Source organism: Prunus avium, chromosome 3, assembly GCF_965620075.1.
Source record: "Prunus avium chromosome 3, drPruAviu1.hap1.1, whole genome shotgun sequence".
Taxonomy (NCBI): Eukaryota; Viridiplantae; Streptophyta; class Magnoliopsida; order Rosales; family Rosaceae; genus Prunus; species Prunus avium.
In genome coordinates this window covers 29,553,450-29,577,447 of record NC_142286.1, presented here as the reverse complement: position 1 = coordinate 29,577,447, position 23,998 = coordinate 29,553,450, and the positions used below count along the sequence as shown (strand labels likewise).

The following is a 23,998-nucleotide window of genomic DNA, read 5'->3' as shown; positions in this document are numbered from 1 at the left end:
ATTGGTTTACTTTACCCTCTGGTGCACCAAGTTTATTGTGCCTTTTCACACACCAAAGTTCTACACAAGTGTTCTTCCTCATGGGCGATGGCTTAAGCCATGCCATGATGGCCATGATGGCCATAATGATAAATACTGATCATTGATTATCAACATAATCACATGCTCCTTGACATTGAGCAAGCAACTTGCCATGAGGAATTTATAACTCATCATCTAGGCCAAAAATCCAAGGCAGGCATCACCAGCAATCCTTACAATTAGTTGGTGGCTCGTTTAAATGATAATAAGTTGTAGCCAGGCTGCCTAGCGTTTTTATGTCCTTTAAGGCCTTTCATGTGCTGCACTAAATGTCTCTCACACTAATTTGACAGGTTTGGAATATGCTGATCTGAAAATTCCCAGTTCATTCTTCCAAAACACATTTGCTTCTATATCCAGCATTAACCATATTAATTGAATAATTTGTTATATATCTTGACTTCATCAAAAATAAATGCTGCATCTTTGATAAACAAGGCTTTGGAAAAAAACCACTTTATAGATCAAATTAATTTGAATCACTTGCTGTTGGCTTACACTAACAGGAATTGATCTTCTCCTGATCCCTACCCCTTCTGTACTTGTTTTCCAAACACCCTACAACATGAGCTCCCCAGCTACAATTGATTACAGCATAGTCATTCACCTTTTCTAAAATATGATCCTCATGAGAACGATTACTGATTTTCTCTAAGAGCAGAATAATCTTTCACCATCAGAATCTCGCTGCATAACTTTTGTGGTACCTGTTGTAATTCTTTTCCTTCTTGCCATGCTTGCCCTACTGAAACACCCGGTCCCAGATGACGAACATATACAACCACTTGATCGTTGAAAGGATATGGATGCTTGACTACAAAAAACAAAATGCACATAAAAATTATTTACAGTTAGATAATTATATCAGTGAATACCATACATATGTTACAAACCCAAAAATAAATTTGCATACAGAAAATATACTTGAGCTTGGGTTATTAATGGCCCTTGCAGAAGCTGATGTTTGAGCAAACAGACAACTTATTGGCAAACAGCTGGTACCACAACTAAACCTTTAGTGGCAAACACAGCTCATTGGCAGTTAGTATGGCCAGACAGTTTCAATCATAGCTCAAAGGAAGTGGAGATGATACGAGAACTGGAAGTGGAAAGTGACGGGAACCGAGAACATAAATTTTTTTGGGGAAAATTGAGAACCTAAGGAAAAGCATGTTGAGAAGACTTACAATACATGCAAAATATAGGTAAGAATGGTTAGGAGTACATGATATGTGTATTGTGTACACAACTATTTATAGAGATCATAGTTCCTGGACCTGTGCACCAAGTGCTCCAATTACTCCACATCTTTTAGAAACATCGTTGAGATGATCTACCATGTCTAAGTTTATAATTTTTGAATAGGCTAAGATACCACGTCTAATTTATTAGATTAAGATATCTTGTCAGAACATTCTTTTCTCTTGTACTTAGCTTTTTCATTGGAAAAGTTAAGATTAATTTCCTTGAATAAAATAAAAAATCCAAAAGAAATTTTTGCAAAGAATGACCACTGCTAATAGTGAACTAGTGACCACATTGCACTGGATGTATGGAAAATCATACCTGGTTTTGGAAAACCCTCTGGGTATTCATGGAGATCAAACAGCCCATCTCCAAATTCATATGCTAGATCACAAGGTTGTTCAGTTGGCATTACTTCCTTAAGCTGTCTCACTACGAAGTACAATGGACTAAAGGAATTTGCAAGTCCAGTAACAAATGATCCACCTGATTCATTACAATAATTGTTAAGAGTAATATCAACAAACTGCTTAGAGTTGTATCAACAAACTTGATTAGCTGTAGCCAATTAACCTCTAGTCTTGGAATTGCAAACCATGCAATGAAATAGTGGATTGAAAACATCCAAAACAAACTCATCCTAAAACTTTCAAATAAAATATGAAACTTACGGCTATTATAAGAAACCTCAAAGTCCATGTTAAATTACAGTATCGGTAGTTCTATTTCTTTTTCCAAAATATTGATAGTATCAATAGTTCTATTTGGGCTCCTTTCCTTGGAAACAAAATAATTCTGTTTGGATTCTTCCCCAAGATATGGATTAACTTTCCTCTAGTTTACCGCACTGCCTTATAACATTCACCAAACCTTAAACTATCAGAGCAGCTTGTCCCATAAGAACAGCTTCTGTTCTATCCTACAGTTTTAGATAGATGCTTGTAGCTCAATCTTCCACCTCCTCTCATTTCCAATGAAATATTATGTAAAGATTGGATATCACTCATGCAAGAAGCATTCAAGCATAAAAATAACAGAACAGACTACTCTATTTTTGCAGTACATAACTGCATATTCAATATAAGGACTGAAGAAACACATCATGATTCATCTTCAATTGATATACCATTCTATCACATTTAGAAAGATAATGTTTGACAAGGAAAATCCTATCAATATGCATAGGCCATGTGCTTAAAATCCCACCCCATAGCTCTAAGTTATGTCCATAATGCTACAGAAAGGAACTATATATTGTATATCATGGACCAATAAGAATCTAAATTAGTAACCAATGAAGCTTATTAATCTTAAGGCACTGAATTTCTATCATCACTTGTCTTAACTAATGCAACATGAGGGGGAAGCATTAAACATAAGTATTTGAATTTACCGTAACTTCATAAGTATGACTTGATAAATACAGTAGCTGAAACTCATAATTTACACATATAACAATATGTATTTTGGAGGTCTACTCCATCAACTTGCATAATATTATTCATGCAACTCTAACTTCAGCCGTAATAATTGCACTGACAATCAGACCTACCATCTTACACTAGAAATTATAGACGGATGTAAATGGGAAAATAAAGAATAACTCATCCATCGCCTTAAAAATTGCACCGAAAATTATTTAGAAATGATATAGAATAGATAGATGTAAATGGGAAAATAGAGATCACAAGAACTCATCCATTGCCAATCCCCATGAATATTAAGGAGCAAGGGAATATGCTGCATTCAATTCAATTTTAATTTTCACGAGATGTGTAGTAAAAAAAGCAAAATTGAATTACAAAAATCATAGAGGGTAAATAAGTTACCAATAAATCGTCCATAAATCTCCCCGTCCTTCCGAGAAAAAATTGCCTGGAATTTGCAGAACATCCAATTACCCATCCCTTACAATACATGCATATACAAGCAGGGAGAAGAAAGGAAAAATCAATAGGAGTACAGGAGTTACCTTCTTGAAAGAGTTTATCCAAGAAATGGGCATTGGTCCTATTAAAGATTATCCAATATCAGTGCCACAAAGGTACATAAGATTCAGATTAAAAGGAGGCTCAAAATATACTTCTCCACGGGTTATTGCTATAACAGAAAAAGGTGTCATTTGTGAGCAATTAACCTAACCTATATAAGGAAATTAAGCACATAAATTCTCAGAAAATGAACCGGTTAAAATATGCAATCAGAAGTTTGAGAAAGCCTACTTCAACAAGGGGGTAGAGCAAATAACCATCCAATTATAACCAGAAATGAGCTATTTCCAACTAAAACAGTCCTACAAAAAAAAAATCCAACTAAAAGAGGAAACTTCCACTCATCTAAATAAAGTCAGCAAGTAATTTTTAACATCACATAAGCAGAAACTTTCATGTTCTTGACATCAATAGTTTAAGAACTGTAAACCAATAAACTACCCCATCCAACAGATTACAATCATTATTGTAAAGCACTAATGAGGACATTAGAGCTTCCAGTAGAAAGAGCTTGATCTATGTAAGTTACCTCCATTTGTTCGGCAATTATAATATTCAAGAGAAATTGCACCATCTTCATTGGACAACAATTTAGATGCACTTCTCTTGGCTAAGTTGGGATCCTCATATCTTGTGCCAGCTATCTCCCAAGCTCTTGATATGAGCCTGCATTAAAATTATCCAGATGTCAAAGACTCTACATTCAATCTATTAATTTCAAAAGAAAAATTCTTTATAAAATAAAGATACATAAGTGCCTTATGTCTTCATAACTTGTCATTGTAAGACGAGATTGAGTGGATTTTAAAGTATAGCATAAGCAAGTTACCTAGGTTCTAGCAATCGCAGCAGTCGATGACGCCTTTCCGGGGGAATATCATCAATTTTTTTCCTAACAAACACAGACATACAATTTTAAAAACGGTAACAGATTAAGAATTAATATTTGTTCATTTTCTCAGCATTTTCACAACAACGAAGAATAACTTCAAAGTACCATAAATCTAAGTAAAAAAATAACATAAAAGAGTTAAAATTTAAAAAATGATAATGATTGAAAACTGACCAAAGATATGCAGCAGGATTGTAAGAAGCCGAGTCCAGAGGAATCAAGTCCTTAGGAGGGTCAAGAAATGTGACAATGTCTTGCTCATCCAAGTAAGATTTTCTCCCAGTTGGAAGATATTCATATGGTTTGTCGTCCCACGAAGATACATACCCTCTCCCACCTCCATTGACAGCACAAACTACTACACCAGTATACTGTAGAGACCCATTGCTGTACAACTGCAAGCCTGCACGCCCAAACAAAGACCATAATCATATGTTCCTACAAGTACATACCATTTTTCTAAAACTGGAGACAACAAGACAAAACTAAAGGAGCATAATTTGCAGTTATACACACAAATACGTAAGTCCATACATAAGTACACACAAATCACACAAGCAAAAGTACAGTTTCACAAGCTTAAACAAATGAACAACATGATATGGCCCTTTGATTTCAGAGAAACTAAAAAATTGAGCTTCATTTTTCCAATTACTTATGACAAAAAACTAAAGCTGTAGCTAAACCGAACAACGAGCTGGTTCACTGACTTAACACTTCAATGAAATTCTGGGTTATCTATTTAATATGCTTACTTGCCTCCGCAACTAAACAAGAGGAAAATAACTTCTTCTTTTTTCTTTTTTTATGGAGATTGAGTTGCGGAGTTTACAAATTACATAGGAGTGAAAAATAACTCACCTTTGACGGAATTATATCGACCAAGTAGACACCTTTGGTAAGGGAAGTTGATTTGGCGGGAAATGGGTGATGAGTTGAGATTGGATGGGAGGGGCCGAATGGGATTGTTGAAGGTTGCTGCTGCTGCCTCTGCCTTCATTTTCTTCTCATCAAAATGCAAACAAGTTTCTGGGTTTTGGAGGGCACTCTAGAAACAGAAAGAAGGGTTATTTTTGTAATTTCAAGTCAAACTTCAACACCCATCTGGCTTTCGATTTGTTACATCGCTAGGCCCTATTCGGCTTCTCTTGCAGCCGCAGATAGATGATCTCTGCTCTCATTTTCTTCACATTTTTCTGATTCCTTTCCAACTTATCATCAACATCATCACCACCACCTCCTCCATTCTCAACTGTTGTCCAACCTGTCACTCTTTTTTTTTTTTTAAAAGTCTGCTGCCCTCTCAATCTCATTGACCACCAAAAAATTCTCACAACATTTGTCTCTACTTCTCAGAAATCAACCCAATTGAATTAACAATCTTACACGAGCTTTCCATCAAATGCTTCTCCAAACTCAATCTCTCACAACCCATGTGGCTCTTCCATTCACTCCTTCAAAACCAATTCCCAAAACCCAATTCTTCACACCTTCAAAGCAAAACCCATTTCTCAAAACTCAGTGGAGAACACTAAAATGCTCGCTTTCGACGGTTTCAGAGCCGACCCACTTGGAGAAGAAGACCCATAAGCCGTTTCCGGCTGAGGTTTCAAGGACTATTATGGAGTTGGTGTCTGTGGGCACGCTTTCTACTTTGACCCAAGAAGGTTGGCCTTTGGGTATTGGCGTTCGCTTCGCTGTTGACCCAGAAGGCACTCCAGTCTTGTGCTTGAATGCCTCTAATCGGCAGTTCTCCATTGACAGGAGGTCTAGCTTCCATGTCCAGGTGCTTTTCTCATCGAACACTATGTGTTTGCATTTTGTTCACAGCCTTAAAGGGCTCTAATTTTCTAAGGTATATGGTTGATTATGAAGCTCAATGTGAGGCGTTGATGTTATTTTCTTTGGTGCACAGTTAGAGCAATGTGGGCTGCGGACGCCTCAATGCACGATATTAGGTAGCATTGACAAACCAGAAGACAGGAAGATGTTGAAGGTAAATTATGTTTGCTTAGGTCGAATAGGTTTACTTGGAAGTGCAATGTTATTTATCAATTTATCATTTATGTTACAAAGTAATTAGCTCGTTGTTAGTGTGCTGCTTAAGTTATTTAAAGGAAGCATGTTAAAAGCATAATTGTTGCTGATCTTTGCGGACTAAAGATGGAAGTCACTATGAAGGATGCATAACTTGAAAGTAAACATATTTACGATGCTTGGTTTTTGGTCGAAGTTCCATAGTCTTCCACCAACTGCAACTAGTCCGTTTCAAATTATGATTGCATTATTTGCATTAGGATAGAATATTAGGATGTTTATGGCAGACTGCCATGGCTTTTTTCAAGTAAGTACTAGAGCTATCTCTCATATGCCCCCGGCTTGCATAACCTTTAAACAGTATGATTAATGATTGACCAACATGTACCATATTATGGTTCTGAGGTGCAAGTTATTGTTTTGTGTGTTATGTGCAGTTTTGACATTAGGATTGGGTTGGATTATTGTTTGGGTGTAATTGGAAGTTGAATATAAGGGCAGAAAATTAGAGGATAAGATATGTTGTAAGGGCTTCCAGGAATCTCACATGGGAGAAGTTTATTGGAACCTCAACATTAAAATAAAGTGACCTTGCCTAAAATTTCAGTTTGTGTATCTCTTACAAAGCCTTGCTTATAGAGAGGCAATCGGATATGAAAACGAAAAGATTTCTTAATAATAAGCAACACAATTAAATTAAACCCAAAAAAGGAAATCTTATAGAAAATCAGTTTCCAGATACCCAGAATCACTGCAACCTGAGGCAAAATATTTCTGTGGTCATGCTCTGGGCTTTCTGGACCAGGCTGTGTCTAGACTTTACACCACTTTAGTATATTGGCTTGGCAATGAAACTTCCTGACTTAGTTGGTCGTCCAAATTTTGTACAGACCTAAACTCCAGCATTGTGTGGTTGGATTTATGTGCTGGACTCAGTCCTCCAACAGAAGCATAGACAGTCCCATGTAGGTATTATGTGTAGTGGCTTCTTGATACCTTATTAATCCATTATTTTCAACTAAAAGAGCCCTATTGATCCATTTAAAGCTAATAAAAAGCATTCATGTGTGATCTGTTTTTTTGCTAGTATGTATGTGTGAGGTGTTATATTGTTATAATCTGATCTTTCATTTGGATGTTCAATGCCATTACTGTCAGTACCTTCATTCAGTATGGACAAAGAGGTTTGGAGAAGAGGTCGACGAAGACCTTATATATGTTGTTTCTGTGGAACGGGTACTTCAGTTGGAGGACTTTAAAGAGGTATTTTGGTGTTTTATTTGCTCCTGTGCTGGACTAGTAAATTATAAGCAATAGTTATTTACGATACTGGTATGGCCTAATCCTATAGGGCTCGTTTGGTACACAGGATTGGCTTGGATTGGCTTGGACTAAATTTAGTACCATGTTTGTTTTATCTAATCCTAGTCTTAGATGGGATTGCTAATACCGGGCCCACCAAAAACACCTCCTTAGGAGGGGACTACTAATCCCATGTGAAAAGGGAGGATTAGCTAGTCCTAATGCTCACCAATGTATAAAATGCATATATTATATTGTAAAATTAATAACATATATTATTATTATTAAACTTACTTACACATATACTATAATGTACATATATACATGTATATACACATAAATATATCATATATGTATATATGTATATATATACATATATAATATATACATGTATATTATTATTATAATATACCCATAAACACATATACATATTAATATTATAATAATAGTATACGTGTATATATGTAATATATATTATATATTATATATTATAATACATATGTACATATATACATATATGTGTATATATATTATACCCATGTATGTATTATAGTATACATATACACACATATATACACACACACACATATATATATATATATATATATATATATATGTATGTATTATACCCATGTATATATTATAATATACATATATACACCTATATACACATATATTATATATGTATAATGTATGTATATATATATTATATATATATATATATATATATATATATATATAATATACATATATACATGGGTATAATACATACATACATATATATATATATATTATAAAATACATATATACACCTATATACACATATATTATATATGTATAATGTATGTATATATATATATAATATAATATACATATATTATATTATAAAATACACATACATGTATATACACATACATGTCACATATATTATAAAATACATATGTACACATACATAATACATGTATTTATACATATATACATATACATAGATAGTTTTGAAGAAAAAAAAAAAAACTATTCCTAGTCCAAGCATACACCAAACGCAGGATAAGTGTTATCCAACTTAGACCAAGCCAAGCCAAGCCAAGACAGTCCCTAAGCATAGTCCATGCCAAGACAGTCATGTGTACCAAACGAGCCCATAAAGTTTTGCCTGTAGCTTTTAAATTGGTATGTATTTAGACGGAGGACTTATTCAAAGGCTTATCTGTTTTCTAACTTTTATGATACTCTCACAGGGTGGTGTATGGGTTACATCTTCAGATTATAAAAATGCACAACCTGATCCTCTTCGGGACTTTGCGGAAAAGCTAGTGAATGAGATAAACACCAACAACATTGAAGATATTAACCGTTTCTGCAACATCTATGCTGATTTGAACTTCCAGGTTTGTGCCAACCAACATTGAAGATATTAACCGTTTCATTGCCTGTTCAACAATATTGAGGTGTCAGAAAAACCTTCCATTTCTATTACAGGATTTCTATAAACCAAATAACCATTTTTCCTCAAGAAGCTTGAGGAGCATTAACTGTTTAGTAAAAGCGTTTATTAACATTCCTTGAGGACTGGTTTATACATCACTTTCAGTGAATCTGCATTAAGTTGTATTTTCTCTTGCTATGTGGTCATGGTACACTGTTTTGCTTTGCAGGTTTCTGAAGCAAAATTGATTTGGATTGATCGATTAGGCTTTGACCTGCGTCTTTGGTCTCCTCAGGAAGGTATATTCGAGGTTCGCATTCCCTTTCCCAGGGATGTGACCGACGAGAAGGGTGCAAAATCAACGTTTAATTGTATGTCTCAATTAGCTTGGGAGGTGGAAAAGAATTTCTATGCCCCAGATTTTGAAAGAGTGAAACAAGTTAAGCAGATAGCATACAAGGGAGAGTAAACTTTGCGTGTGCCGTGTTTATAAAATGTATTGATATGCTTACTTTAGCTGCAAAAGAGGCAACTTGGTTGAGCCTGTTACTTTGTACAAGGCTTTAATATGCCCTTATTACTTTCTTTCGGAGATGTCACAATTTTGAGATTGTATTTGAGTTCCATATAATTTGAGAATTAAATTTTAATCCTTGTTATGGCAAAGATAATCTCATTATACTCACTAATGGGATCTGGCCTAGTGGAAAAGAATCTTGACTTGGAGACCCGTGTGTTTGAGAAAACCCCTCTCCCATTTCTTAACTTTGGCGAAAAAAAAATGCCATTATACTCTAATGTCTTGAAAATTGATGTAAAGGTTCACAATGTTATCAAGTTCTCTGAGGAATTGTTTCCTTTCGGAATTTATTTGTTGTAAAGTCAAGCTGGCTGAATGCAACTCTTTTCATCCTTTCATAACAAATCTATTTTCATACTTTCATAAATACCAAAAAAAAAAAAAAAAAAAACCTTTTTCATCATAAATGCAACATATTCCAGTCCCAGAAAGAAAACAGAAAAAAAGAAGAACAAATCCACAATCAGCATGATGACGTGGACCATTCTGAAAGAGAAGAAAATAAAAAGAAAGAAAAAATAGCGGCAAAAGACAAAGAAAAGACACTCATCATAAAAATGTCAAAACCCTAGACCCTTTTCTATCAGAGTGAAGCAGAGCAGGTAACGCTCTCTCTGCGTTTTGAGAGGGTTCGTATTTAATTAATCAGAATCCATTAACAATATATTCTTGTATTATATTTAAGTAGGTGATGGGACTCTCTAATACCCTCGATTGGTTGTTGGCAATTGGCGTTTGGTGCAGTGCATATCTCGCAGTTGCAATCTTCTCGTCTTCCCCAATCTTCAACTTTTTCCGTCTTCTTCTCTGAATTAGCAGCATCGGAAGAAAACCTAGATATCTAAAATGGGTTATGCACAACTGGTTATTGGCCCTGCTGGCAGCGGCAAGGTAATTTCACACCATTATTGACATTTTTTGATTTTTTTTATGTACCCAATACTTGAATCAGTCGATTTCTTGCTCTAATTTGCACCAACTGTTTGAATGTGGGATACATCATAATCACATAGGCAATCACTATGATTATATTTTTGTTTTTTGTTTTTATGTACCCATTTCTTGTTTTGATAAGTATGTTTGCTTCTTGGAACCAGTCGATTTTCTGCTCTAATTTGCACCAACACTGTTTGAATGTGAATGTTGGATGCATCATAATCACATGAGCAATGAGTATTGATTAATATGTTTGCATGTTTTTATGTACCCGTTACTAGTTTTGATGAGTTCTCTTCTTGGAACCAGTTGATTTTCCGCTGTAATTTACACTAACACTGTTTGAATGTGAGTGTGGGATGCATCATAATAATCACTTGGGCAATGAGTATTGATTAATATGTTTGCATTTTTTATGTACCCACTTCGATGAGTTCCTTTGCAACCAGCCGACTTATTGCTCTAATTTGCACCAACACTGTTTCAATGTGGGATACATCATAATCACATGGGAAATCACTATGATTAATATTTTCTTTGAGGTCTTTTGTTTACCCATTATTATTTTTGATGAATTTGTTTGCTTCTTGCAACCAGTCGACTTATTGCTCTAAGTTGCACGAACACTGTACAACTGTTGGGAGGAATATTCATATTATTAACTTGGATCCTGCTGCAGAAAATTTTGACTACCCTGTGGCCATGGGTAAGTAGTCAATTCATATATTTGGTCACTTGTTTAGTTTCATTCACTGCACTCAATTTGTGTTCTCTTCTTCTCTTTTCCCTCTTGCAGATATTAGGGAGCTTGTTTCCTTGGATGATGTTATGGAGGAACTTGGATTGGGTCCCAATGGTGGACTTTTGTACTGCATGGAGTATCCTTTAGTTTTTCCCCTGAAATTGTTCTTTGCATTTCTTATGGTTTTGTTTCTACTTGTTTATTTTTCACCTGTGAGGATTGCAATTTTTTAAAGGCTAACAGACATGGAATGTTTAAGTGCGGAAAAAACAGTGAATCATTTATATTACTTCCGGGTGTGATCCCTCTCTGTAAAAACTTTAATTCTTTGGTGAATGGCCTTAATCTTGATTCCTAGACACCTTGAAGACAATCTGGATGATTGGCTCACAGAGGAATTGGACAATTACTTGGATGATGACTACTTAGTTTTTGACTGCCCAGGTATCCATACTAACACTGCATGCTTTGTTGTCTGTATTTATTATCATGCATCAGTGGTTGAGATCTTTTGATGAAAAGCTGACTACAATGAGGTTAAGGTCTTTTATGAAAGTAATTACATTAAAAGGGAAAAACTGAAATGATGGAGTTTTTGATAAGGTTAGGGAAAGAATACTACGTAAATAAACTAAAAAAAGAAAGAACTAGGGCTCCTGTATCTGTTTATCTAAAAGAGGGGCCGTTTATCTAGAAGGCATTCATATAGATATATTTTCCTCGGTCACTTATAACCACACGATGCTATCAATGATTTAACTTTCGAGAAATAGGATTAAACATTGGTACTGCATGGTTTTTCATACTAGTAAAGTAGAATTATGTCAAGGCTCCTAGTTCTGTGTGAGTGTGTGTTTTAAAGGAATTGTGTGACACAAAATAATTTGAGACTTCTGCTTTTGTTATAGGCCAGATAGAACTTTTTTCACATGTTCCTGTGCTAAAGAACTTTGTGGACCATTTGAAGCGTAAAAATTTCAACGTCTGCGCCGTATACTTGCTTGATTCACAGGTCTGTATACTTACTTGCTTGTTGTTCTACTCTGTAGTATTTTCTCTTACTGCCTTGGCATTACTCGTTATTCTGTTTGTCTCACCAAATAAATCGTTCCAATTTCTATTGAAACAGTTCATGACGGATGTGACAAAGTTTATTAGTGGGTGCATGTCATCCCTTTCTGCAATGATTCAACTTGAAGTGCCACATGTCAATATCCTCTCCAAAATGGACCTTGTGGCCAAAAAAAAGGATGTTGAAGAGTGAGATACTCGATTCTCTCCTACTGCTATCACCTTGCATGTTTTTTCAATCTGTTTAGCTTATTTTAATTGCTCAATTTTTTCTGCATTTTTAATGTTTCAGTTTCTTGAATCCGGAGCCTCAAGTTTTGTTATCAGAGTTGAATCAACGCATGGCTCCTCAGTTTGCAAAGCTAAACAAATCTTTGGTTGAACTGGTAAGTGAGAAGCCACTGAAAACCCAAGAGTACTTTTTTGAACTTTGAGATTAGTTGCAGGAGTTCTCAAGATTTTGGTCACGATGCACAATATCTATATTGGTCTACACATAAATACACAAAAATTGCATTACTGCAAATAGTGACTATCTTCTACTGTTTGGTTTGTTAGGTTGATAATTATGGCATGGTGAGTTTTGTGCCTCTAAACTTGAGAAAAGCGACCAGGTACTCTCTTTTTATGCATGTTTGCCTGGATGTCTTTAGTCTTATCTTGTGATCACTGTTTTGCCCGTCTAAGATGTTTTGAATCTGTAGATTACTTTAAATTGTTTTTGTGTTTTCATTTTCTTTATAACAGGTAAGTAATCTTAGGGTAATGTTTCTTCTGTTTTCCTTCTCTTTTTTGGCAGCATAAGCTATGTCCTGGCTCAGATCGATACCTGCATTCAGTATGGAGAAGATGCTGAGGTGAAGATTAAGGATTTTGATCCAGAAGATGAAGATTAAGGAACTTGATGATCTAGAAGATGGCTGAGCTACCTTATTAAACTTTTAACTCTTGATCTTTAAATGATCTAAAAGATGGGGGTAGCATTGTGAATATGCAAGACCAAATTATTAACTCTTGTTTGAAATATGAGAATTCTATGTGAAAGAGTAGAACTATATGAATTACATTTCTGATTTATATAACTTCTATTACAGTATCATGGCTAAATAAACTTTTACATGTTTTATTCCTTTTTGTTGGCAAGCTCTCCAACACCGAGTTCCACACCCACAGTGGCTCAAAAACCCTCCCACCTTTGGGTGTGCTAGGATACTCCTCTGGTCCACCCAATCACGTACAACCAACCCTCTCCCTTCCACCCTTTTTCCCCATCCTTCATCCGGAGCCCACGTCCCCAATTGCACAGCCCAAATGAACCGACATCCCGCCATCTCCAGCCCGTAAGCGATTTGGGTAGATGGCCGCACCGGATCCATCTTGCTCATCCAGCAACTTGATGTAGGGACATGATTCACTCTTATCGTGGGACCCACCAGTCCCTCGTGGAATATAATCATAAAGCAGAACGGGCCCCACACACCATGCCTTGGCCTGATTGTGCAAAACTTCCAAATTCCAATGCAGCCACGTACTCGCATTCGAGTTCCTGAAAGCTATTCACAATCACACCCCAGCTATTCCTATCGGCCTCTTCAACCTCCCACATCACACGTGAAAACGGGTCATCCTCCTCCGGGTTATCACTCCGGGGCGGTAAGTCGGATCTATCCAACGCGAAAGGAAGACTCAAATCGGGCAACTCTACTACAGAACCCGAAACCGACGTCGATTCACGTTGGACATCCATAGAAGAAACGGTTTTAAGAACAACCATGGGCTGCACCCCCATCCCATGCGACACAACACGTGGAATGCCAAAAGAGCGGCACTTGTCGAGCGTCCAACTGAGAGAGAAGTCGGAGATTACGCAAATTGGGCGGGAACCATTTTCCACCATCTCCTTCAGAAGAGCTTCGAATGGCTGTTTCATTTTTTTGGTGGCTGCGATGAAGGGAACGAGGAGCTCCATGGAAGGAAGGCTGGCGGTGTTCTCGCACCCTCGAGGGAAGTCAGGGACGCTTGGAAATGGCACGACGGAGATGGAGATTGACGAGCAGTCTGAAACTTTGGAGCATATAAACGGTGCGTTTTGCTGGGTGGTGACGACGGTGACTTTCAGGCCACGGCTTGACAAGGCCTTGGATATGTCTAGCAATGGAATGGTGTGGCATTGAGCCATGAAAGGGAAAATTACCGCATGGGGTGGTGTTGGTGGTGGAGTGGAAGTAGCCATGGTCGCTGGAAGTAGCAAAATTCAAATGAGTGGGAAAAAATTTGAGTTGGGTTTTATTTATAGAGTTTGATTATTGAATTAGAATTTTAAATCTACGTATTGTTCATAGCATCTTATAGAGCTTAATGGCTTTCCTAAACGTGTGAGGCTCCGCATTTTCAACTTCAAAGTGCAATTAATCTAATTACCTATGCCTTCGTTCAATGTTTGATTCTCTGCACTTTGCCACCATTTTAATTCTCTGCACTTTGCCACCACTTTTTTTTTTTATGGATTTAAAATTGAGACGTCGTATGATCAAGTGAAGAGAAATATATCTAGATTAATAGACTAGTTGTTTCGAAGACAAAACAAACTTTAACAAGAGTGTAAACATATACTTACATTTATATTTTTCTTTGTACTAGCAACATTGTCCTAAGAATTTAAATTAAGATAGAGTTCTGCTAAACGAACCCTGAAATTAATTGATTACACCCTTTGATGTAAGTACACTTTAATATTTAAATCATAATGTAAAATTACCTAATTACACCATATTTAACTACCAAAATTACTCTTGGTACACCCTAACATTTTATCACACTAATAATGTTACGGGCACTGTTGTTAATATTATGTTAACTCGCAATTGTACCAAGCAATACGAAAACTTCTCTACATTTGATTAGGGTTGAATATGGTGAGTATGGTATACTTATTAAAATTATATTTGTTTCACAATTCAATATATTATTTTTTGTTATTTTATATTAGGGTAAATTAATAATTCAATAATTAATTTGGTAATAGGGTGTACTCAATTAATTTTAGAGTTCATTTAGCAGCACTCAAAATTAAACATCCCGTAACCAAGGTGGTTGGTGTGAGTGGTTCGACACTCTCATTCCTTAAGAGAGGTCAGGGGTTCGATCCCTGCTCTCGTACGGAGTCACTACTTTGGCCAACACTTTACCCCTTATGGGCCGACTCGGTGTGAGTGGGGATTAGTCTGGGTTGTGGTTAAGGCTTAAAGGTGCCACCCATAGTTGGGGCCCATCCAGGACCATCTCATGGTTCAGACCAAAAAAAAAAAAAAATTAAACATCCCGTTACAAGAACTAGAACTTTTTGGAGACAATCATTCAAAATTGTATTTCAAAGTCATTTCAAACAAAACTATCAAGCAGAAACTTTTGGCGGCTCTACAAAACTAGTAAACTATCGTTTCTTAATTCCCACTTCGTTGTAACTTTTTAAAATAATTTTATGAAATACATTCTTTTGCATGCTCTTAATTGTCGAGAACATACTAAATTCTCGGTCTAATATTTCTTTTACCAATTAAAAAGGTCTCAAGTACGAAGTTTCACTCTGATTTAAAAAAAAAGTAATTGTTTAAAACTTCATCCAACAAATTAAAAAGGGCACCTCCTTATTCCTGATAGATTCATTTTTTTAATAGAAAAACTCCATGTAAATTGTAATGGACATGCATTGTTGTCTTTTGTAAGAAAAACTGGACTCAACTATTACAATCAAATTAAGTAACAATAAAAATAAAATAAAACTCAGGGTTCGTGGCCTTGGATCTAAGGCGGGTGTATTCAATTGGGATTTCTTTTTGTTACATTGGAGTTTACATTGGAGTTCGACCTTGGGGTTTGAACTGGGGTGTGATGGGGGGAAGGGGGAAGCCACCACCACTGTGGTGGGAACTCATTGGCTATTTGTTGAGCCTATTCCTAACAACTAAAATGAGTTATTAAAAATAGCAACTTCAATTCTCGCAAGTGCACGAACCGTTAATAGTATAGCTTATGTAAATATGAGGTCGATCCCACGGAGAATGGTAACGTGGTTACAAGTTAAACTACTTAGAATGATGAAAAAACAAAAAACAAAGAAACTAACTAACTAACAAATGGCAAGGTCTAGGACAGAATCCTAGCACCACACACGCACTCGAAATGGGGGGTTTTGTTGTTGAAATGGAAACAAGAGAATGAAATGAAAGTGCTGGAAAGTAACAATGGCAGCAATCAACAAGTTGTGAAACAATGATTGAGAAATGTTAGAGCCTTGGAATCTACCACTAGTGTTCCTATCCAAGTTATGAATGCATAGAAATTGACTCGAGCTCATCAACAATAAATTATCGCATACAAGCCTATGGTATCTAGGTGCAGGATGCATGATTCTCATAAGGCATGTGATTGTGCATGGTATCTACACAACACGTGATCTCTAATACGCAACCTAAGCATGGTATCTACTTAGAATAAAGCATACAAGAGTCATTAAGTTCCTTGAGAATATGATAATCACACAAGTCCTAGAACATGGTATCTGTCCTAGTCAACCTATGGTTATTAACCCCTTGAATGATTCTTAGGCCATTCATGTGTTGCTTGTGAAAGGAGAGTAGAATTGGTGAATCTAAACCCCTTCCCAACATGTGCTAGATGCATAAAATCCTAGGTAGCTACTCCAAGAAAACATACATCAAGCACATAATAAGCTGGAGATTAACAACTTGGCAATGAAAGCAAGGAAATCAATTAACTATGAAATCATCCATAACATTGAATATTCATGACTAGGGCTTCATCCTAAGCCCTAACTAAATGGATTAGTTAAACATAACTATGAATACAGAAAATAAGATATACATAGATAGAATAAAGAGAATAGAAGAACTAGTTGGTGGCACCAAGGTAGTTCCCAGGACAGCTCCAAGCTCTCCCTCCTTTGCAGCTATCGCTCTTCTCTCTTTGTGGTGAATCTGAATGTGTGTATGGGAGTAATGGATGAAGTGAATGTGTGTGTTTTGAATGTGGAATGGAAGTGGTATTTATAGGGAGAGGGGAGTGATAAATCTGAATTCAATATGGCTAATGCATACAACACTTGTATTTAGAAAATCAGAATTGGTTGCTGTACTTCACCAATAAATCCCACCAGCAGCCATAGCACATCTTCATGTCAGCATGACCAAGCTTCCATCCAGAAACCAATAGCTCATGACTAGCTCACCATGACCAAGCATCCATCAGCTCATTCTCATGTCAGCATGATGTGTATTTTCATGGGCTCACGAATTGGGCTTGGTTGAATCAAAAGATGACTTTAAGATGTCCAATTTGAAGTTTAGAATGTCTCTGATCCAACCACACAAGCATTGGCCCAATCCAAGCTCGGATAAAGAAGATAAGTCCGAAATGAATTTCTAACTCAGTCTCCAGTTTTTGCACGTTTTTGCACCATTTTGCTTCAAATGCCTCAAGTGGTACCTAGAGCTCAATGAAAATTATGAACTAATCATGTCTCCTCATCCGAGTTGTGTACGTTGCTGAAATGAGGCTTGCAAGATGACCTACGAAATTGGACTGACAAGGAGTGTGGCCCAAATTGGGTCTGTCTTTAAGCTTATCTTCCTCTTGTGCCAATCAGCCCTTAACATGCATGGATTGTAACAAATGTGATCTCTCGCTGCCTTAACCTACAGAACACACAAACATAGGTAAGTGACTCGAAATAAAGAGAAACTAAACAAAATTACTAAGTAACGAAGGCATGCAAATGTGTGAAATTACGAACTTATCACTATTCAATTGAGATTTTAAAAGACTATTTTAGGATTAAAAAAAGTCTAGTAAATTTAAGCAGAATGTAATGACTTATAGGATTTTATTTATGAATTTCTATAATCAAGATTTTCCACTTTTCTATTTTAAAAGATTTATATAATAAGATTTATTAGATTTGGAAGGATCATATGGATTTAACTATTCATCATCTTCCCTATTTGCATAGTGTAATAGATTAGTCATTCACATTAATCCTTGTACTACTTCCCCTGCTTTGTCGTCTATATCTTTTCTCCCTCTATTTGATGACCTCCTCAAATTTAAACACATGCCATGTTCAAATTGAAATAGGGTTTAGTATTTATACCTCCCACTAAAAAATCTCATACAATCTCACATTTAAAAAATCCTTCGAAATTAGCAAGTTTTTGAATACTATAAAACTTTTTGTTATTTGTTTAAAGTCTTCATTGAATACCACTAGATTTGGTCACTCTCTTTTTAAAATCCTAATAGTCTTAATGGAATACCACAAGACTTGTTTAGATTATTTTAAAGTCTTAATTGCATAACACATGACTTATTTATCCCAAAATAATTTTTTAAAATCCCAATTGAATACACCCCCCTAAACATCGTCCAAAGTATAACAAGAAAAAAAAAACACAGTCTGAACTAACATGGGATAATATTCCCATATAATATGCATCAAGGGTCAATTTATTCAATCATCCCAATAAATGCTTGATTAAATTATTACAATTAAATTGAATTTGTAAACACAAGAGCTGCCTAAACCTTAGACAATTACGTCCTCGCCAGTATAGCAAAGCAAAAAATCCAGCCAAAAAAAACTAGTAAACAACTCCGAAAGAGAAGAAAGGAACTTGAAGGAGATGAGGGGAGAAAGAGGAGGGGTGAAGAGGGGAGGGTAGGGAAAGTTTGAAAAGGAGAGGAGAGGGGGTAGGAAAGGGTAGAGGACGGTGGGGAAGGAGGCGACCACTCTCAAAGGGGGACAACTGTTGTTAATATTATGTTAACTCGCAATTGTACGGGGCAATTAGTAGTATAGCAAGACAAGTACGAGGTCGTACCCACGAAGACTGAGAAGTTAAAACTAGTTATGTACTTAGATTACCAAATTCAAGAAAGTAGGAGGTTATGTCTAAAACAGAATTTAAAACAAGAGTGGTTGTGATTGTTGAACAAAAGAAGCAAAATGAAATTGCAAACAAAAACAAGTAAACAAATGTAACAAAGAGTGGTTTTAAGAGTTGGAAAACAGATTTTGAGACTAGGGCATTCGAATCACCATAACAATTCAATTCTGGGTTATAAAGATTCAAGTAACAAGTCTAATTCAGATTCAAAGATTGATTCTAGCTAAAGTATGATTAGGCCATGGTGTTTGGTCCTAACCTTGTGTTCCTAATTCCCTAATTTGATCATTTGTTGTCTAACCTAAAATTAAGCATTAGGAACCCATTAAGCATAGAAGAACATTTTAAACAACCAAGTATGTATCTAATCCCTGTTGTCGAATGTCCATACATACTCTTCCTATTCATAGTTCAATTCGAATTAAAGCATGGTGTATACTCTTAATTCAAACCAAGATAGTTAACAAACAAGTTTTAATGGTGATCAATCATTCAAACAAGCATGTTAACTTATAAGCATAATGAATAAGAACATGAATCATGAATCAAACTTGAAACTCCAAACTTATAAACCCAGAATATTCATGTTAGGTTACATCGAAGCCCTAGTTATGGATTTAGCTACTCATAATGGAAAAGAGACTTGAACAGAAATGAGAAAACATAATGAATGCAATAAGAGTAGAAAAACCCTTTTTCTGAAGTTCTTGTGGTGTCCAAGGCTTCTCCAAGTGCTTCTCCACTTCTAATGCTTCTCCAAGAGCTTCCCCACTTCTAGAAAGATGTATGAAGGATATGGAGGTGATTTGGGATGAGTTTGAGTGAGTGGTGATGGCTAAGGAAGATGAAATTCGTAGGGAAATGGAAGAGAGGTTTGCTGGAGTTGTTTTGGTGATTGTTGGAGTGTTTGGGATTTTGAGAGTGTTTGAGGATGGTTGGAGTGAATTGTGGGGGTTGTGAATCTCAGGATTTGTTGTGTCTTGAATGTGGAATGGATGTGGTATTTATAGGGAGAGGGGAGTGACAAATCTGAATTCAATATGGCTAATGCATACAACACTTGCATTATAAAAGATGAATTGGTTGATGCACTTCACTAATGCATACAACACTTGCATTATAAAATCTGAATTGGTTGATGCACTTCACTAATGCATACAACACTTGCATTATAAAATCTGAATTGGTTGATGCACTTCACCAATAGATCCCACCAGCAGCCCTAGCTCATCTTCATGTCACCATGACCAAGCTTCCAACCAGAAATGATAGCTCATACCTAGCTCACCATGACCAAGCATCCAACCAGCACATGCTGAGGTCAGCATAACCAGCAACTTCAAGGGCTTACAACTTGGGCTTCTCTTAATCAAATTAGGACTTTAAGCACTCGAAATTGAAGTTCAGAATGTCTTCTTTCCAGCCATATATTATTTGGGCCAATCCAAGGTCGGAGGACGAAGTTAAGGCCGAAACAAATTGCTAACTCATTTTCCGCGCTGATAAGATCCATCCTGAGCATGATTCTGTGTTTGCTAGGTAACAGACTCCATATTTATCCAATGGGGCTGAATTTTGGATATGTTATAGTACACACCCATTGGAACAACTTTCATGAAGAATGCTGCCTCATCCGAGCTGTGTAGGTTGCTGAAACAAAGCTTGCAATATGACCTACGGAACTGGACTCGCAGGGGGCTGTAGCCAAAATGAGTTTGTCTTTTAAGCTCTTCTTCCATTCATCCAAATTAGGCCTTAACATGCTTGAATTGCATGAATTATGCTCTCTTGCTCTATTGGCCTACAAAACACACAAAGGGAGGGAAATAACTTAGAATTATAGGAACTAAGCAAAAGAAGTAAGTAAATTGGGCATGTATATGTATGAAATTATGAGCTTAACAACAACGGAGAGAGCTAAGTTCATGAGGACTTTTTTAGAGAAAGTGTTAGAAATATGCCCTTAAAGCCAACTAATTATATAATAGTTAGAGTTAAGGACATTTTTTATGAAAGACATATTATGTTATCAATGGGTAAGAAATGTTGTTTTATACAAATCATCCTATATTATATTTCAATATGTAGAACAACCATAGTCCAAGGAATACACAAGTGTATATGAGAGCTATGTAATGAGATTGCATACATGGAGACTTCTCATCATCCCTAAATCCTGAATGTGTTCCTGGTCATAGGAATATTAATTGGGTGTCAATATTCCGCAAAGACCAGTACACACAGTATCGTCTCTATATGTAAGAAATGACAAGGTCTCAAATCATTAAGTGTGGAGACACATCGATATGTGTGCAGGTGCTTGTAGAAGAACAAGTACACTGAACGCGATCTAACACATGAGTTACAGCATGGAAGTCTTTACTCACATGTCAAGCTAGAACTCATAAATTGCAATGGTGCAAACTAATCCTTAGACCTGAGGCATCATAGATGTTTTGTGGCTATGTTGTTAATCTTTGAGGGCACTATACGATCATGTTGAATTAGACATATCTTAAAGGTGCTCATCATGATTCTCAATAGAGTCATGGAAGCAAATGAATGTACAACAAGGAATCTCTACTCTCAGTAAAGGAGAGAAAATACTCCAAGATATGATTGGCCAAATTTCTGCGCAGACTAGTGGATAAGACTTGAAAGAAGAAGTTTTCAAATCTTACCAAGATAATCATATAAAAGGAATGATTCACATTAGGATATTGACAATCAGATTCCATGATCTAATAATGTGAATAAGGAGTATTGACATAAGAGAAAGATTCACTTGCACGGTCATTCCAATTTGAATAGGTTCTTTCACAACCTCTCATTTAGCTTGAATAACCGTGACTTGCTGCTAGGCGACAACCATGGTTTATGGATGTCCTAAAAGGTTTCAATTAACCTTTATTAGTATGAAGAATTTAATTGTGAAATTTAATTCGTATATCATCTCTGAGGAGTTGAGTCAACCCACTATCTTACTAAAAGGAACCTACGGATCTGCACACTCAAAGAATGTGATTAAAAGTACAAATGAGGAGAAATGAAATGAGGAGACACAAGTCAATGGTTGATAATCAAATGTCAAAGTCAACGGTCAAAAATCAACATGTTGACTGGAGCAATTGACCAAAGTCAAATAGTTTGACCGGGTCAATTAAGTAAGACTATAATTATAATTTAATAGTTAAATTATAATTAAAAGATTAATTATGGAATTAATATTGACATATAGAAATATTGGATTGGGCTTTTAAATATGATTTAAAAGGAAATTGAGAAAATAGCCCAAAAAGCTATTAGGCCCAAGGGATAAGTGGCATAAGATGACATGACCCATGGATCAAATGGAGCCCCAAATACCTACCCAATTGCCTTTTGTGTTGTCCTATATAAGCTAAGTGTTAGAGAAAACCTAGCTAAGGTTTTTGGTTTCCTACATTGGTTAATGAGTGATCATCTTTGTATCTCATCTTCCATAAACCAAAAATTGGTCCAATCAAGAAGTAGACTAACATCCATACTTGTTGATTATCTTCTCTTCATCTCTAGGAGCATTTGGTGTGGTGAGGTAGAGGACTCCAATCTTGGAGCCTTAGGGTGAAGGAGTCAAAATTAAGAGAAAGAAAAGGTCTTTACCAACAAAGGTGTTCATTCTTGAGAAATCAAGAAAAGGTCATCAAGGGTAAAGATCTATTCCTTTTTTTCCTTTTCTATTTGTGTTCAAATATACTAGGCTAAGATACTTGGTTTAAAATGAAAAAGGTTTAGCTCAACTAGTATAAACAAAATGAATCCGCCATTTAGAATGTTTTTGTTGTATAGGTTGTGGCTAAAGTTCATTTCCTAAGTATTAGATGCATGTTTCCTTCCAAAAGTTCCTTGGGGTTTCATTTGGAGCAATTAAAAAAATCACTTAAGATTTTTTTTATAGAAAAAGTGATAGTAATTATTGATGAAAAATATTATAGTATAAAGCCACAAAAGAGGCAAAATGGGTACAAAATCTCGAGTGATCAAACACAACAACATGTTGATTTGATCTGAGAGAATTATGCCCAAACCAACTATTAAAGCCCAAAAAATCCAAAGGACGACCCCAATGTATTTCAAGCCCAATGCAACACTTCACTGAGAAAGAAGCCCCGATTGGGGTATTCGAGGATTTGTCGTATGTGCTTACACAAGCTGCAGTCCACGTGCCACGCCAAGCAAATACGCAACCCGACACCTAGGGAGGTTGCAACAAGCCCGTAAAGATGTACATGTTCTATGAAACAACGCCCATTGTCTTATCAAGCATCACCTAGCCCGCCATAGTCCATTGCAATACGACAAAGCCCGAGCATAAGCACGCAAATAACGCACAATGCCAAGCGAAAACCTCTATTTTGGTGCCAAACCACCCGACAAGCTTAAGTGGGCCCAAGCCACGTGAATGCATAAGGCTTACTGAGCGGGTTGTGGTATGGATGGTTACGAGTGTTTATGAGGCTCATTGATGGTTCAAGGAATGGAGGCTTTGGGCTACTTGGAAGCACCAAAACCCAGGCCCATTTCTTGAGCCCAATCACATGGGTAAGCAGGCTAGAGATAGAATAAATTCCAAACATCCCTATTAAAACCAAACTAAGATCAAACCAGCCAATTAAAACTAAACCATGCTCTAACAAGTGTGTTCCCATTGATACATGAGCCGTTAGAGATTAAACGTCTTCTAGACTAGCTTA

General features: G+C 36.3%; 4 protein-coding genes across 6 annotated transcripts; 2 read left to right on the top strand and 2 right to left on the bottom strand.

The window, feature by feature from the left end:
- Window positions 1-521: 521 nt before the first annotated feature.
- Window positions 522-5,245, bottom strand: LOC110772821 (WD repeat protein). The gene is made up of 8 exons (XM_021977297.2): window positions 5,071-5,245; window positions 4,384-4,612; window positions 4,147-4,209; window positions 3,847-3,983; window positions 3,299-3,336; window positions 3,156-3,201; window positions 1,648-1,812; window positions 522-895 (listed from the first exon to the last, which is right to left on the bottom strand). Exons 1-8 carry the CDS (start codon window positions 5,207-5,209, stop codon window positions 720-722), a joined length of 993 nt encoding a protein of 330 aa, XP_021832989.1. The 5' UTR covers window positions 5,210-5,245; the 3' UTR covers window positions 522-719.
- A 178-nt stretch (window positions 5,246-5,423) lies between these two features.
- On the top strand, window positions 5,424-9,659 carry PGR7 (proton gradient regulation 7). The gene is made up of 5 exons (XM_021977288.2): window positions 5,424-5,995; window positions 6,125-6,205; window positions 7,405-7,509; window positions 8,787-8,936; window positions 9,204-9,659. The coding sequence occupies exons 1-5, from the start codon at window positions 5,612-5,614 to the stop codon at window positions 9,441-9,443; spliced, it is 960 nt and encodes a 319-aa protein (XP_021832980.2). The 5' UTR covers window positions 5,424-5,611; the 3' UTR covers window positions 9,444-9,659.
- Window positions 9,660-9,999: 340 nt separating this feature from the next.
- LOC110772818 (P-loop containing nucleoside triphosphate hydrolases superfamily protein) lies at window positions 10,000-13,399 on the top strand. 3 transcript variants are annotated; one of them, XM_021977292.2, is made up of 10 exons: window positions 10,000-10,156; window positions 10,243-10,445; window positions 11,088-11,196; window positions 11,287-11,368; window positions 11,591-11,676; window positions 12,141-12,244; window positions 12,362-12,492; window positions 12,596-12,689; window positions 12,862-12,917; window positions 13,103-13,399. In XM_021977292.2, exons 2-10 carry the CDS (start codon window positions 10,401-10,403, stop codon window positions 13,197-13,199), a joined length of 804 nt encoding a protein of 267 aa, XP_021832984.1. In that variant the 5' UTR covers window positions 10,000-10,156; window positions 10,243-10,400; the 3' UTR covers window positions 13,200-13,399. The 3 variants fall into 3 exon arrangements, with proteins under 3 accessions (XP_021832984.1, XP_021832985.1, XP_021832986.1); XM_021977293.2 differs by having other exon boundaries at window positions 10,007-10,156; window positions 10,299-10,445; XM_021977294.2 differs by having other exon boundaries at window positions 10,032-10,183; window positions 10,299-10,445.
- Window positions 13,400-13,756: 357 nt separating this feature from the next.
- On the bottom strand, window positions 13,757-14,536 carry LOC110772800 (scopoletin glucosyltransferase-like). Its single transcript, XM_021977268.2, has one exon. It carries the CDS (start codon window positions 14,534-14,536, stop codon window positions 13,757-13,759), a length of 780 nt encoding a protein of 259 aa, XP_021832960.2.
- Window positions 14,537-23,998: the final 9,462 nt, after the last annotated feature.